Source organism: Trichomonas vaginalis, chromosome IV, assembly GCF_026262505.1.
Source record: "Trichomonas vaginalis G3 chromosome IV, whole genome shotgun sequence".
Classification (NCBI taxonomy): Eukaryota; Parabasalia; order Trichomonadida; family Trichomonadidae; genus Trichomonas; species Trichomonas vaginalis.
Window position 1 is genome coordinate 17295518 of NC_067206.1, and position 13290 is coordinate 17308807.

At 34.2% G+C, this 13290-nt stretch overlaps 6 protein-coding genes and 2 pseudogenes across 8 annotated transcripts, besides 8 other annotated features; 7 read left to right on the forward strand and 1 right to left on the reverse strand.

The window, feature by feature from the left end:
- Positions 1-80: 80 nt before the first annotated feature.
- Positions 81-930: a mobile genetic element.
- A 253-nt stretch (positions 931-1183) lies between these two features.
- Positions 1184-1258: a mobile genetic element.
- A 573-nt stretch (positions 1259-1831) lies between these two features.
- Positions 1832-1883: a mobile genetic element.
- Positions 1832-1883: a terminal%2Cinverted (terminal inverted repeat of LTR286 transposon ID:TVAGG3_0112410).
- A 57-nt stretch (positions 1884-1940) lies between these two features.
- Positions 1941-2908: a mobile genetic element.
- A 70-nt stretch (positions 2909-2978) lies between these two features.
- Positions 2979-3031: a mobile genetic element.
- Positions 2979-3031: a terminal%2Cinverted (terminal inverted repeat of LTR286 transposon ID:TVAGG3_0112430).
- Positions 3032-3777: 746 nt separating this feature from the next.
- On the reverse strand, positions 3778-4863 carry TVAGG3_0112440 (attachment subunit-related family; the record flags this gene model as incomplete). The annotated part of the gene is made up of 1 exon (XM_051223223.1): positions 3778-4863. One exon carries the CDS (start codon positions 4861-4863, stop codon positions 3778-3780), a length of 1086 nt encoding a protein of 361 aa, XP_051108209.1.
- A 472-nt stretch (positions 4864-5335) lies between these two features.
- TVAGG3_0112450 (protein of unknown function, DUF4106 family) lies at positions 5336-5647 on the forward strand (the record flags this gene model as incomplete). Its single annotated transcript, XM_051223224.1, has 1 exon — positions 5336-5647. One exon carries the CDS (start codon positions 5336-5338, stop codon positions 5645-5647), a length of 312 nt encoding a protein of 103 aa, XP_051108210.1.
- Positions 5648-5816: 169 nt separating this feature from the next.
- Positions 5817-7481, forward strand: TVAGG3_0112460 (protein of unknown function, DUF4106 family; the record flags this gene model as incomplete). The annotated part of the gene is made up of 1 exon (XM_051223225.1): positions 5817-7481. A coding segment is annotated over one exon (1665 nt), but the record flags the coding sequence as incomplete, so codon positions are not given.
- A 144-nt stretch (positions 7482-7625) lies between these two features.
- Positions 7626-13290: part of a mobile genetic element that runs on past the window's edge.
- On the forward strand, positions 8700-9456 carry TVAGG3_0112480 (uncharacterized protein; the record flags this gene model as incomplete). The annotated part of the gene is made up of 1 exon (XM_051223226.1): positions 8700-9456. A coding segment is annotated over one exon (757 nt), but the record flags the coding sequence as incomplete, so codon positions are not given.
- On the forward strand, positions 9654-10310 carry TVAGG3_0112490 (protein of unknown function, DUF4106 family; the record flags this gene model as incomplete). The annotated part of the gene is made up of 1 exon (XM_051223227.1): positions 9654-10310. The coding sequence occupies one exon, from the start codon at positions 9654-9656 to the stop codon at positions 10308-10310; it is 657 nt and encodes a 218-aa protein (XP_051108213.1).
- Positions 10686-11140, forward strand: TVAGG3_0112500 (protein of unknown function, DUF4106 family; the record flags this gene model as incomplete). The annotated part of the gene is made up of 1 exon (XM_051223228.1): positions 10686-11140. A coding segment is annotated over one exon (455 nt), but the record flags the coding sequence as incomplete, so codon positions are not given.
- On the forward strand, positions 12050-12545 carry TVAGG3_0112510 (annotated as a pseudogene). Its single transcript has one exon. A coding segment is annotated over exon 1 (496 nt).
- TVAGG3_0112520 lies at positions 12835-13282 on the forward strand (annotated as a pseudogene). The gene has a single exon. A coding segment is annotated over exon 1 (448 nt).

The window sequence follows — 13290 nt, forward strand, 5'->3', positions numbered from 1 at the left end:
GACAATTGATATGGAAGAGGAAGTTGAGACGAAAAAAGAATTTATAATAAATCTCTAATCATCAGATGAGATGAAAGAATTCTCGTAAACGAAAAAGGGGATTTGACGGAGTCAAATCCCCACCCACAAAAAGTGGACTTTACATGTCAAAATTTATATGCATGTAATGTCCACTTTTATGAGTTTTAGGAAGGAATTGGAAGCCATGAGTTACTGACATTGCATCAGTATCTCATAGCCTCCAATTCCTTCTAGAAAGTGTCCAAACTTTGGGTTAATTGCAAACTATTAACCCAAAGTTTGGACACTTTCAAGTGGAGATGGAAGGCTTTGGGTATATATTAATACAATATACCTCAAAGCCTTCCATCTCCACTACAAATGGGAGAAACTTTGTCCGAATGTTAAACTATTCGGACAAAGTTTCTCCCATCTTTCAATCTAATTGCTACCTGTGAGGTATTGACTTGAAGTCAGTGCTTCACAGGTAGCAATATCCAAAAATTTAAAAACATTTTATCAGTTCGTTAGAGAACTAGAGCCTCCTAGGTACTGAACCAGAATCAGTGCCTAGGGGACTCTAGTGATCTATATAAATCTGAGAAACTTTGAGGAAATTGTTCGACATTTCCTCAAAGTTTCTCAGCAATTTAGCGAGGAATGTTCGTTATCGTGTAGATATTTATAATATATACATGATAACAAACATTCCCCGCTAAAAGATGTAAAATCTTATAAGAAATAATTGCAAAAGAATAACAAATTGCAACAAATTTTATATGAAACTGAACCTTATGAGGTAGTGATTCAAGATCACCGCCTCATAAGATTCAGTTTCAATCTCAAGTATCTCAAAAGTAAGGCTCTATTTTTGCCATGTAAAGTATCACTTTTTCTGTCAAACCGTTTTTATCGTTTTTGTTTACAACAGAATCACCACAAGTTAATATCTTGTTGACTTCAACATCAAATATTCAAGATTGGGTTCAAATTTACAACAATTTCCGACATTTCGGTCTTCCAGTAAAGCCTGGAACAAGTTGACCCTACACTCTTCAAGAAATGAATAACTTGGCATCAGATTACAGAAAGTTTAACCAGCAAATTTTTAAAGTTTGCTGATAAAACAAATTGATTGAGATACCATTGATCAAGGAAAGTCAACCGTATTAGAATAAAGATTGAGAAAGGGACAAACTATCCAGTGTCACTTTTCAAAGGAATAAAAAATAATTGTAATGCATGAAAAATAGCGTGACTTCATTTTTGACAGTTTACAAATGTAAAGTGATGCATCCTTAAAAACTTGGAAATATATACATTCATGAATTATCTTGTATATTAATTGAAAATCCATAAAACCCTAACAATATTTTTCTTAAAAAAAACTATAAAAATATAAATAAAATTAATCGTTAAATAAAAATATTTGATATTAGAATTTTATTGGAAAAATAAAAAACTTAATATTTTAAAGAAATACTTAAATACTTGAATGTTTTAACTTTTACATTATCATATAGACTCTCAAATTATTGATTGGAAACGGTTTGAGGGTTATCAATTTAAAAAAAATTGTGAGTTTTTTAGATTTTTGGCAATGAGTTTTAAAAATTTGTGAGTGAGAATGTGTGTTGATGCTTGGCACTTTGAAGGGAAGATGTTCTGGGTTCACAATTATTAATGGGATAAATAAAATAATTATAAATATAATATATTAGAAAATAACTTGCAAAATCTCTCCATTTTTATAAATTTAATAATAGAAGTTGATCTATATAGAAAGAGCGTTTTATCTATTAAGTTTTTGGCTTTTGCCTTCAAATCATTAATATAATTTTTTCAAAAAAATTGTTTTATTTTAAATAAACAAATTTTATCAAATAACTAGTATTTTTAAATTATCTTTTGAAAAATTGAAAAATTTACAAATTAAAAAATGGAAGACATCTTGGTTCGTCTCGAAAACCCAGAAGATCTTCAAACTTTTCAACTCCCAACCGTTCCCGCCGATCAGGTTCTCAACGTAATTGAAGAAAAATATCAAGAATACATTAATAATCCAAATGTAACTCTCGAAGATACGGCAAAAACACTTTCAATAGGAAAAGAACGTTTGAAAAAAATTTTCGTACTACTCGGCTATCCAATAAAAGAAAGAGGAAGACCAAAGAAAAAAATTTTTGAGGAAGATGTATACAAAATTTTGGAAATTAAAGCACAATATGACATTGGATACAAAAGGATCAAAGAATCATATTTCGAAAAAGTCGAAAGATTTACATTCAACGATGCTTTCAAAATTTTCAATCAACAACATTTGTTTACATTTCACAGGCATCAGAAAATCGACGAACATCCACATGAATACGTTGCTCAATATGTTAATCAATTGTGGCATACTGATTTGAAATTTCTGAAGGACGATAACGGTAACCTTCAATATTTAATTTCATTTCTTGATGACAGAAGCAGATACATTATTTGCTGGGATGTTTTCGATACAAAAGAAATGAAAAATACTGCCAGAGTATTTCGTCACGCAATTGATTTAGTCAAATTAGTTCCACATGGAATTCTCACAGATAATGGAACAGAATTCATTGGAAAAGATTTTGAAGCGGTTTGCCAAGAATTCAATATAAAACATTTCAAAACTCATCCGTACTCTCCAGAGGAAAATGGAAAAATTGAAAGGAGTTGGGAGACTCTTTTCAAGACAAACCCTGGAGTGAACGTCTTTGAGTTCATCCCCAATGTTGTTTCCCAGTATAATAGGGTATGGAAACACTCCGCATTATTCAAACTCTTTGGGGAGAAATTGACTCCATTTGAGGCCTGGGAAAGAGGCCCCAAATGGACAAAAGATCTCTGCGCTGAACCAGGCTTCGAAAAAAATCTTAGAGATTAACAAATAATTTCAAAAACAAGAAAATTCAAAAAATCACAAAAAGGAAGTTAAGGAATAAACACTTACATTTATTACATTTGGATTTTTTAAAAAATTCAGTATTATTTTTAGAAATAAGATAATATAGTTCTAAATAAAACAAAGAATGTTAAGAATGAAGAAGGAATTAGCGGATGCAGCCGAAGCACACTCACAAATTACTCTCAATATCCACTCAAATCATACAAAGTTTTGTCGAATAGTTTGATATAAAGACAAAAAATTTACAATTTTTAATTAAATCCGAACAATCTTACATATGCAGCTGAAGCACACTCACAAATTACTCTCAATATCCACTCAAATCATACAAAGTTTTGTCGAATAGTTTGATATAAAGACAAAAAATTTACAATTTTTAATTAAATCCGAACAATCTTACATATGCAGCTGAAGCACACTCACAAATTACTCTCAATATCCACTCAAATCATACAAAGTTTTGTCGAATAGTTTGATATAAAGACAAAAAATTTACAATTTTTAATTAAATCCGAACAATCTTACATATGCAGCTGAAGCACACTCACAAATTACTCTCAATATCCACTCAAATCATACAAAGTTTTGTCGAATAGTTTGATATAAAGACAAAAAATTTACAATTTTTAATTAAATCCGAACAATCTTACATATGCAGCTGAAGCACACTCACAAATTACTCTCAATATCCACTCAAATCATACAAAGTTTTATATTTTCATTTTATTGTTTCTTAATAAAGAATTAGGTCAGGTAAGTGGGGCTTCCAGGCGCGTTGCGCCCTCTAGCCCCTAAAAAAACCCAGAGGAGAACTAAAAAAATTATATAGTAAAAAATTAAAGTTTTTATTCGATAAGAACGACATCGCTATCGTTATCTTCTTCTGAAGTTTCTTCTTCATCATCATTTGTTATAGGGTCTCCAACATATCCAGCAATGAAGATACGGATGCCTTGGTTGAATGGTGTATGGAGAGAGAACTTGGAGTTTCCAACAAATTGGAATTCGCAGTCCAATTTGAGCTGTGCTGAGGAGGAGGTAAACTCGGCTATTTTAAGCGGCTCACGTCCTTGACGAACATTATATAGAGAAACACTTTGACCGAATGTAACCCTTTCAGGCTCAACCATAGCAATAGTTGAAATTACGTGAAGAAAGTCTTCATAGAATTGTTTTGGTTGTATTGTGAATGTCTTAGCAAGCTTTCCTTGAGGAACATCTACATAGAACTTGAAATGTTGTTCCTTTCCGTGTTCTTGAAGTTCTTCAATCCAATTATATGTAAGTGGATAAGGATGTAACAGTTTCAGACGTGCGTATAGACTTTTTTGCTGTCTGGGACTGAATGTTTGAATAAACTCGTCACAGAACTGTAAACCAATGATATTTGCTGTATAAGGAAGCAATTTGAAGAAGAATTCTGAAAGGTTTGTTGGATTTTGAACATTATCTTCAAATTTTTTGACGGCTTCAATAATATCATTGTAGAAATCTGAATAGTCATTTGTGTCTTTAATGCTTAAGTTTTCTGAGTAATTCTTCATGAATTGTTCGAGTCTCTTGACTGCGTCCTTACGAATATCGCTTTCTTTTATTTCTGGTTCTACCAAATATTCTTCTTCTTCTTCATGAGTAAGTACAATTGGAATTGTACCAGAATTGGAAGTTTGTTTTTGTGTTTGCTGTGTAGTTTGAGAGGTTGAGACATGTGTGTGTTGTTCTGGTGCGTTTGAAGGTTGGTTTGAAGTAGAATTGGGTGGAATTTGGTTTGAATTCGAATTTGAGTCTGATTGACCCTGAATTGTTGCTTCAACCGAAGGAGTAGGTTGAGAAACCTTTGGGGTTTGCTTGAAGAATGTTGTTAACAACATTTGTTGTCCCCTACAAAGGGTAGAATTGGTAACAGCAGTGTCAGTGGTGTTGGGCTCCATTGAGAAAAAATGAACTGACCAGAAGTTTGTGGAAAATGAATATTGAATAAAAATGGTTTTTACCAACGGAGACCCCGTCTATTTTTTTATTTTATTTAATAGTTACCGTTGGAAAAACGGTTTATCTCAAATATTGAATGAACTATAAACGTTTTTTGTTTTCTATATATACTTTTTTGTCCAACGGTAAAACTTTTTACACAACGGTTTTTGAGAGTCGTCGCCGTTGACTTTTTTGTAGAGCACTCAAAATAGTATAACTTTGTCCGGACAAGTAAGGGTCTATCGTCGCTACAGGAAAAGTTACAGGCGTTCCAAGGAAGTATACTTTGAGAAGCCTTTTTCCCCTTATAGAATGAGATAGGACGGTTATTTTACAAAACTGACAACACTTTGACCGAGTAGTTTTTTGAGCTGAACAAAAAGTGTCATATAAACATCTGTCAAAAACCGCTTTTTAACTTCACTTAAAATGCCACGTAAGCTACGTAAGAATATACGTAAGAGGAAGGGAGCATTGAAACATCCAATAGTAAAACTGACACCACAACAACAGTTGCAACAACAAATGATGAATGACCCCACTATGTTGCAACAAATGTCAAGCAACCCTATGCTTTTAAACCGAGTTATTGGTGCACAGAGTGGAGGTTTAAGAGCGGCACTTTTAGCGAAAATGGCAGGCTATGGTGGAGCTGCAGACGGAACAGCTTATAACCCTCAAAGTCAAATGAATTTGAGTTCACTCAAAAATCAAATAACAGATGTCAAAAGTCAAACATAGACATACAGAAACAAATAAGTGAAAACGAAAAGAAACTAGAATATGACAGACACACAAAGAAACTCAATGAGTTAAACGTAGAGAAAAAGAAGAAAGAAGAACAACTGAAAAACTAAGTACAGAGGAATATGCGAAAAAAGTGTCAGAAAAAGCAGCAGAAGTAGCAAAAATGGAACAAGATGTTATAAATTTGAAAAACCATACTACTCAATATAAAGTACTGAAAGATGAAGAGATAAAACAAAAAGCCCTGAAGACATATATGGATAGCGATGAGTATAAAAAAGAAGTTGAAGCAAATGTAAAGGCAGAAAAACTTTTACAGTTGCAAAACCAAACCGTACAGTATGAAAACTTAGCACAAGAAAGTAAAAATAACGACGCAGCCATGCAAAAGGCAATGAAAAGTGCAGAATATATAAAAGCTAATAATGACTGGTTAGATGCCCAAGCCAACGCTAAAGCAGCCCAACTTATAGGGTCAATAAGGACAAAAATACAAGCGGATGAAGACAGTTCAAATGAAGCTTTAATGAATGCTGACTTTAAGAATGCCTTCGAAGCTCTTCATAGTAAGGTGAAACTAGTGAACGACTTCTCATCTGGAAAGAAACTGAAGTCTGAAGGTTTCGACAACGAGTTAAGAGAAGTAGCACAAAATATGACGAAAATAACAGATGCAGCAACGAGACAGGCAGTTCAAAGTGCCTATGACGCCGTTAGAGCAACTGTTGTGGAAAGTCAAGAAAAAGAGTTACAACAGACCAAAACAGACCTAGTAAATGCTTTCTTAAGAACGAAAAGTCAGGTAGGACATTATGCTGCAGATGGAACATATGTGCCAGCTGGTGGAACTTATATACCACCAAACCCTCCAAGAGAAGCACCTGCACCAGGACTACCTAAAACATTTACATCGTCACATGGACACAGACACAGGCATGCACCAAAACCAACACAACAACCAACAGTTCAAAACCCTGCACAACAACCAACAGTTCAAAATCCAGCACCACAACCAAAACCAGCACCACAACCACCTCCACAACCAGCACAACAACCAACAGTTCAAAACCCTGCACAACAACAACCACAAACAGAGCAAGGACATAAAAGAAGTAGAGAAAAAAGAAACCAAGAATTCTTAAAAATGCTTAAGGAAGATTATGGTTACCCAGATACTCTTGACTTTAGTGACAGATATAAAGAAGCTATTAGAAAGTTCAAGGAAGGAAATACTGACCCGAACCGATTTAGCTTTATGGTTCAGCATCAAATGGGATATAATCTCAAACCTGGAAAATACAAGCTCGCTAAGGGATATGATTTAATACCATATCATCCAAATGACATGAATGAATTTACTCCGAGATATTTGGTGTCAGAGCTAAATGATAATTCAACTCTCTTCATGAAACGCGTAAAAAATAGAGACGGAACGAAAGAAGAAAGGTTTATGAGTCCGGATGACTTAGATAGGGAACTTGTTAAAAATGGTCTCGGAATATATGAAATGCCACCAGATGAGGTACAAGAAACTCCACAGGAAGAAGTTCAGATACAACCAGACATGGAAGAAATAGTTCAGCAACAACAGCTAGAAGAGCCTGAAGGAAACGAACAAGTCCCTCCTTTGGAAACTAACTTCACAGAACTAGATGAAGATTTGGAACAGCCGAAAAATCTTGACCCTCAACAAGAGTATGAGGTGAATATGGAATCTTTCCAAGAGTCTAAGAAAAATTCGGCTGACATAGTAGAAGAATATCGAAAAATGTTCGCCGACATACAAAAGACTCCAACATCAGATGAAAATATTCAGCATAGAATGGAAGTACTGAAAGAAAATGTACGCAAATACAATAATCCTTTTTACTTACGACCATATAACGTTCAATCTTTGGCTGAACTCGGTGAAAATAAAAGGTTAAATTTCAACAAAACATATAGAAATGAAACATTGTTTAAAGTTCATTCAGAACCTAACCAATATGGAAACAAACCTACTTTTGTTTCTGCAGACTATGGAACTACAATGAAATGGGGTCATAAAGCTAATCCGGATAGGTGGTTCATAAACTTACAACCTCAATTCCAAGAAGTTGTAGACGCAATGGAAGTGAATGGTGAATCAGATATAGCTGGTATTTTCAGCGCGGCTTTAATGCTATTGAAAGATATGAAAGATGCAGATATTTTGGACCAGTATGAAATGAACATGGCTGAGGGAAATATAACACCTGACGTTCTAGAACATTTATCTCAAAGAACTACACAGAACCATAGAGATGGTATATTTGGTGAAGAGTTTAGAAAGAAAGTTAGGGAGAGAGAAAGAAGAGAACCTATTGTACATGACCTTGCAAACGAAAGTTTGCAAAATGTCATAAAAACTTACTTTGCAGACAATGAACCGAGAATGGATGAATATTTAAGAAAACTCAAATGGACAGTACCAAATGAAATGTTAGTATTGAAAAACATGTTCCTTGACAAAATAAAACCAACTACAGAAATAAATGACGCAAGACTGAAACATTGGGTAAAAGCTTTCCCATTCACAAAAGATATTATTGGTAACATGGAAAGAAAACCAGAATGGCTACAAAAACATATATTTGGAAACGAGCTTATTCCATATGGACAAGCTCTGTTTGAAGAGCTTGAACCGGAAACTCAGGAAAGAGTCATGCAAACAATACGCGAAGACTAAAATACAAACTATGACAAAATCTTTCTAGGATATAGGTTACCTGAGATGGGCGACCAGAGCCCAAAGGCAAAAAGGACATGGGAAATTTACAACATACTAGGTGAACATGAGGCAAAGATGCAACAACTTGAAGCAGAGGGCAAGTTACCAAAAGCGACACCAAAGAAGAAGAGTAGAACAAAGTGAAAATAGTGAAGAAGTAACTTCATCTAGTGAAAGTAGTGGCAATGAAGGAAAAAGAAGAGTTAAAAACTCAGTCAGGAAGAAAGTAAAGCTTGGTACGAGTGGGTTCTATTATGACACATAAATTCAACTATTCTATATTTTTACCCATATGAAATGTACGCCGCTCAGAATATAACGCCAACAGTTTTGGATGCCATGAACGGAAATGTTTCCGAATGGTATAACGAATGCGACAATGCCAGTAGAAGGTCAGAAATAGTTCCTGGAACTTACGAATATACAACTGCTGTTTCTTATGGAAACGTAGGTGAGTTTGGAGAAGGTTCTTCAACAACAGTAGATATTGCTTGCGACAGGTTTCATATTATTTCTATTGACAACTCATTCTTATACGTGGAACAAGACATTGAAATAAAACCTTCTGCCAAGTTGTCTGACAAGAAAGGTTGCAATGGAATTTTCTATGTCGGATACCAATATGCTCCAGAAGTTTTCATGGGATATAAGATATATTCTAACTCTGACTTAGTTCAAACAGTAACATGGGCAAACTATGAATGGTTCGCTTTGAGAAACTCAGTACAACCACAAGCTAGAGAACAAACAGACCAGTATGCCACCATTGAGAAAATAAGAAGACTTGACCCTAACGTTCCAGGAGTTTATGTTAACCTTTCTGGTTCAGATGGAACTGCTGCCACTAAAGTAAAACTGAAACTTAGAGTTCCTTTGTCATCTTTCCTCATCTTCAGGTTTTTAAGATACTTGCCAAACTGGGCAGGAAAAATTTCTATTGAACTTACTCCAAGCAAAAATAACTTAGTCATTGCACCAACACAAGACCCATTCACTATTACAGACGTAAAGGGAACAAATCAAACGTCATTTGCCGAATTTTGCAAAGACAAAGTTGACTTAGACTTTGGTTTCTCAAACCTCAACACTGAAGTAAACTATTATTTCAATGCTGCTGGAGATGCTTGGGACCCAGTTAAGTTCACATGCGAACAGTTTGAATGCAAGAGAATAGAAAGCAGACTTGCCGTTTATATGTTGGACCCAGATATTTCAAATGCTTTAGCTGCCAAATATATCGCAGTTCCACTTATGTTCCCTATACACCAAATATCTGTCAAAGACTTTGCAGGTGAAGTTGGAAACCAAAATCCAGGAGCCGAAGGTGCAAGAACAGATATTGCTTTAACAACTGCAATGAAACATGCAGATACTATGTTTGTACTGTTCAGACGAACTATAAATGACTATTCTTGTTTCTACAACCCTGGTATTAAATATCATATAAACATAGATGGCAAATATTATCCAAGAGAAGAATATTCTACAGTTGAGGATATGAGGTCATACAACTTGACATTAGATGCTATGAACTTTAACAACAACTTCACAACAACCATTAACCCTGAAATGCAAAGTTCTATTATGCCATATGTGAAAGTATGGACTCATACAGGAGGTCAAAAAACTCAATATACAAATGGAGACCGTTCAAACTTTTGGCTTGGCATTCCATTTGCTGACTCAGAAGACTTTATGGGTGGTATTTCAACTGTTGGTACAGTTCAAATACAATATACTGGTGACAGAGACGGTCCAGATGAATTGAAAGCAAAGAAGTTTACAAAACCAATAGCACTTTTCACGGAAGATGCTCTTTTGAAGATTCGTTCGATGAAACCTGCTGGGGCTCCTCAGATTGGCATAACGACAGCTTCCATCGAGCAGATTTTGGCAGCAGGTCAGTAAGTTGTTCTTGAACTGACTTCTCTCCGTCAAATATTGACAGTACGCCAGTTTTGACATAATATTGTATTATAAACTTTCCTTTAGTAATATCTGTAAGTTTTGAAGTTATATTTTTGTCTGCTTCAAGAACTTTCACCATTTCAGTTATACCAACTTTCTTTGCTTTATGAAAATATTTGGTTCAGCAAAGACTGCTATTCTATAACATTTTCCATTGTTTGTGTAAAGAACTATTCTGTCAATGTATTTGTATTGTTTGTGAGTATAAACTTTGTTCTGCTTCAATTCAATAAGATATCCGAATACGTCCATCTTTTTATTCTAAGTAAAATGTCATTTCCGAAAAATAGAAGCATAAGTGTTTCAAAAGGTTTAATGGCGGTGGCAGATGTGAAGTTAAATTCACCAACTCAAACAAACAGTCAAAGTGTTGTTGTCAATGTCAAAGACAGAGATGTTGAAGTGGGGAAACCATACGAAGACGAAGATGGTATAACAATTGTTCCTGTAAAAGAACCAACATATCCTGAAGTTAGCAGAGACTTAAGTTCTGTTGCAGATATTCGAAACGACTACCAACAACTGAAAGACAAACTTCAAACTCAGGAGAAGATTTGTCAAGCTTTAAGTATAATGTTAAACTTGGTCGAACACAACCCTGTAAAAGTGAACTCATATGTCATTGCACCTCATGAAGTTTTGAAAGAACTATTGAAACTTTTGACAGAGGCAGACGATATAAACATCAAAGAAATAGAACCCGACATTAGTTGCTGTGGTGTTTCATATAATGCCATTGACAAGATATACGTTATGAAAGGAGGTGAAACGTTGAACTTAAAATATAGTTTCCCAGACGTTATAAAAATATTTGACGACCACAACATTTCATTAAAATTTATTTGCTAAGTAAATGGCAGAAGACATAATGGTTTATACTATTACGACTAAAAACCCTGAGTCATATAATTCTATAACAACAAACTTACAAAGTCCTCAAGGACGATATTGTAAACTAACCTTAAACACAATGACGACTAAAGCCTGTTTTGCTCTTTTGACACCAGAAGACTTTATTGTTGTGAATGGTAAAAAATACTCCTTTGAAGATACTTACTCAGATATACCACCAACAGGTTTTGTTGACTTATTTAATACTTTAAGTACGGGTGTAACATGTGCTGCAACTAGAGCAGGTTTCATTATGTTTGGATGTCCGACTGAGTTTACTATAAACGATATGAGCTATAATACAAAACTTATTTCTGGTTTTTACTACCAACAGTTTCCTATAACAGGAAAAGGTGTCATACAAGGAATGTCTATTCCATTGACATTAAGCACACCAATCTTATATATTGTTTCAAACTTAGGTTCAAAGTGTTATTCGAATGTCGACAGAAAATATATGACCAAAAGATACTTATGCGTATAAACAATACTTTCTCTGCTGGTTTGCCTATTGTTCATTCGAATGCAGAATTTTCAACCTTAGTGAACTCAAACACTTTGGCAAGTATAACGTTGACATTAGTTGACGCAAACTTTGTTCCTGTAAAACTTTTATGTCCTATGTATTTGTCAATGACGGCAGAAAGTTTCGAATTGGAAGATGCAACTGGTGAAAGTATTGTATTACAAGAACAACTTCAACAACAAATAGCTCAAGAACAACAAATGCAACAAATGGAATAACAAAGTCAAGAATAAAAAAATATTATTTTTTTATTTTTATAAAAATGTACAGAATAGATGTTTCAGATTTTTATGACTTCCAAGCATTCAGAAATATGTGTCCATTTAGAGACTATAACAAAGCAGTCGAGAATTTGAAACGTTTAGTCATTTATGTTGACTTGCCCCAGAATGTTATGTCATGAAAGAATGGATGTTGTCTTTAACAAACCAAGAGCAACAATAGTGTCTGAACAAGAATGTAGACAGAAACTTAAGAAAATAAAAGTCGTACAAGTTGGCATGAAGATGTTAGATGCTTGGGATATCTTATTGTCAAAACTTGAAGATTTTTCAGTTCGAGGTATAAAGTTCTATACACCTTCTCCAAACTTCTATTCTATCTTCACTGGATATAAATATGAACAAGTAGAATGGAAAGAAAATAATATAGAAGCTTGGTTAGACCATGTCAAAGAAATTATATGCAATGGAAACGAAAGAGTCTATGAGTATATCTTATGTTGGTTTGCAAACATCTTACAACATCCAAGTGCTTAAAATGAAACTGCTCTCATTATAATTGGAAAACAAGGAACTGGTAAGAATACTTTCTTTATAGATATCTTATGCAAACTGTTAGAAGGTTATTCGAACCCTAATATGACAAACTTAGAAAACATCTGTGGCAAGTTTAACTCCTCAATAGAGAATATGAAACTTATAGTTTGCAATGAACTTCAAAGAATAGATACAACAAAAGTTTTGAACTCAGATGCTTTGAAGAGTCTTATAACAGACAAAGTTGGAGTTGTTGAAAGAAAGTATAAAGACCAAAGAGTTTGTGAAAATGTTGCAAACTTCATTATGGTTTCAAACAATGCTGTTCCGATGAAGTTAGAAAGTTCTGACAGAAGATATGTAGTTGTCAGAACGTCAGATTCTCATATGCAAGATACAGAATATTTTGACGACTTAGCAGAAACTTTGACATCTGACTTTTACAACCACTTGTTCTCATATTTCATGACATTAGATATTTCTAAGTTCAATCCAAGACAAATTCCACATACCGAAGAGAGACAAACATTGTTAGAAGCAAACAAGAGTGTATATGAACTGTTCATAGAAGAAACGACTTTGTGTCATTAGATGAAAGGTCTTTATTGATTTGTATAAACAATATTGTCAAGAATATGGTTATATATGGCAGCTTCTAAACGAACATTCTTGGCAAATGTCAAAAGTCTTTTAGATTTCAGAATGGTGTATATACAAAGAAAAATTTTTCTGAGTAAATTTTAAA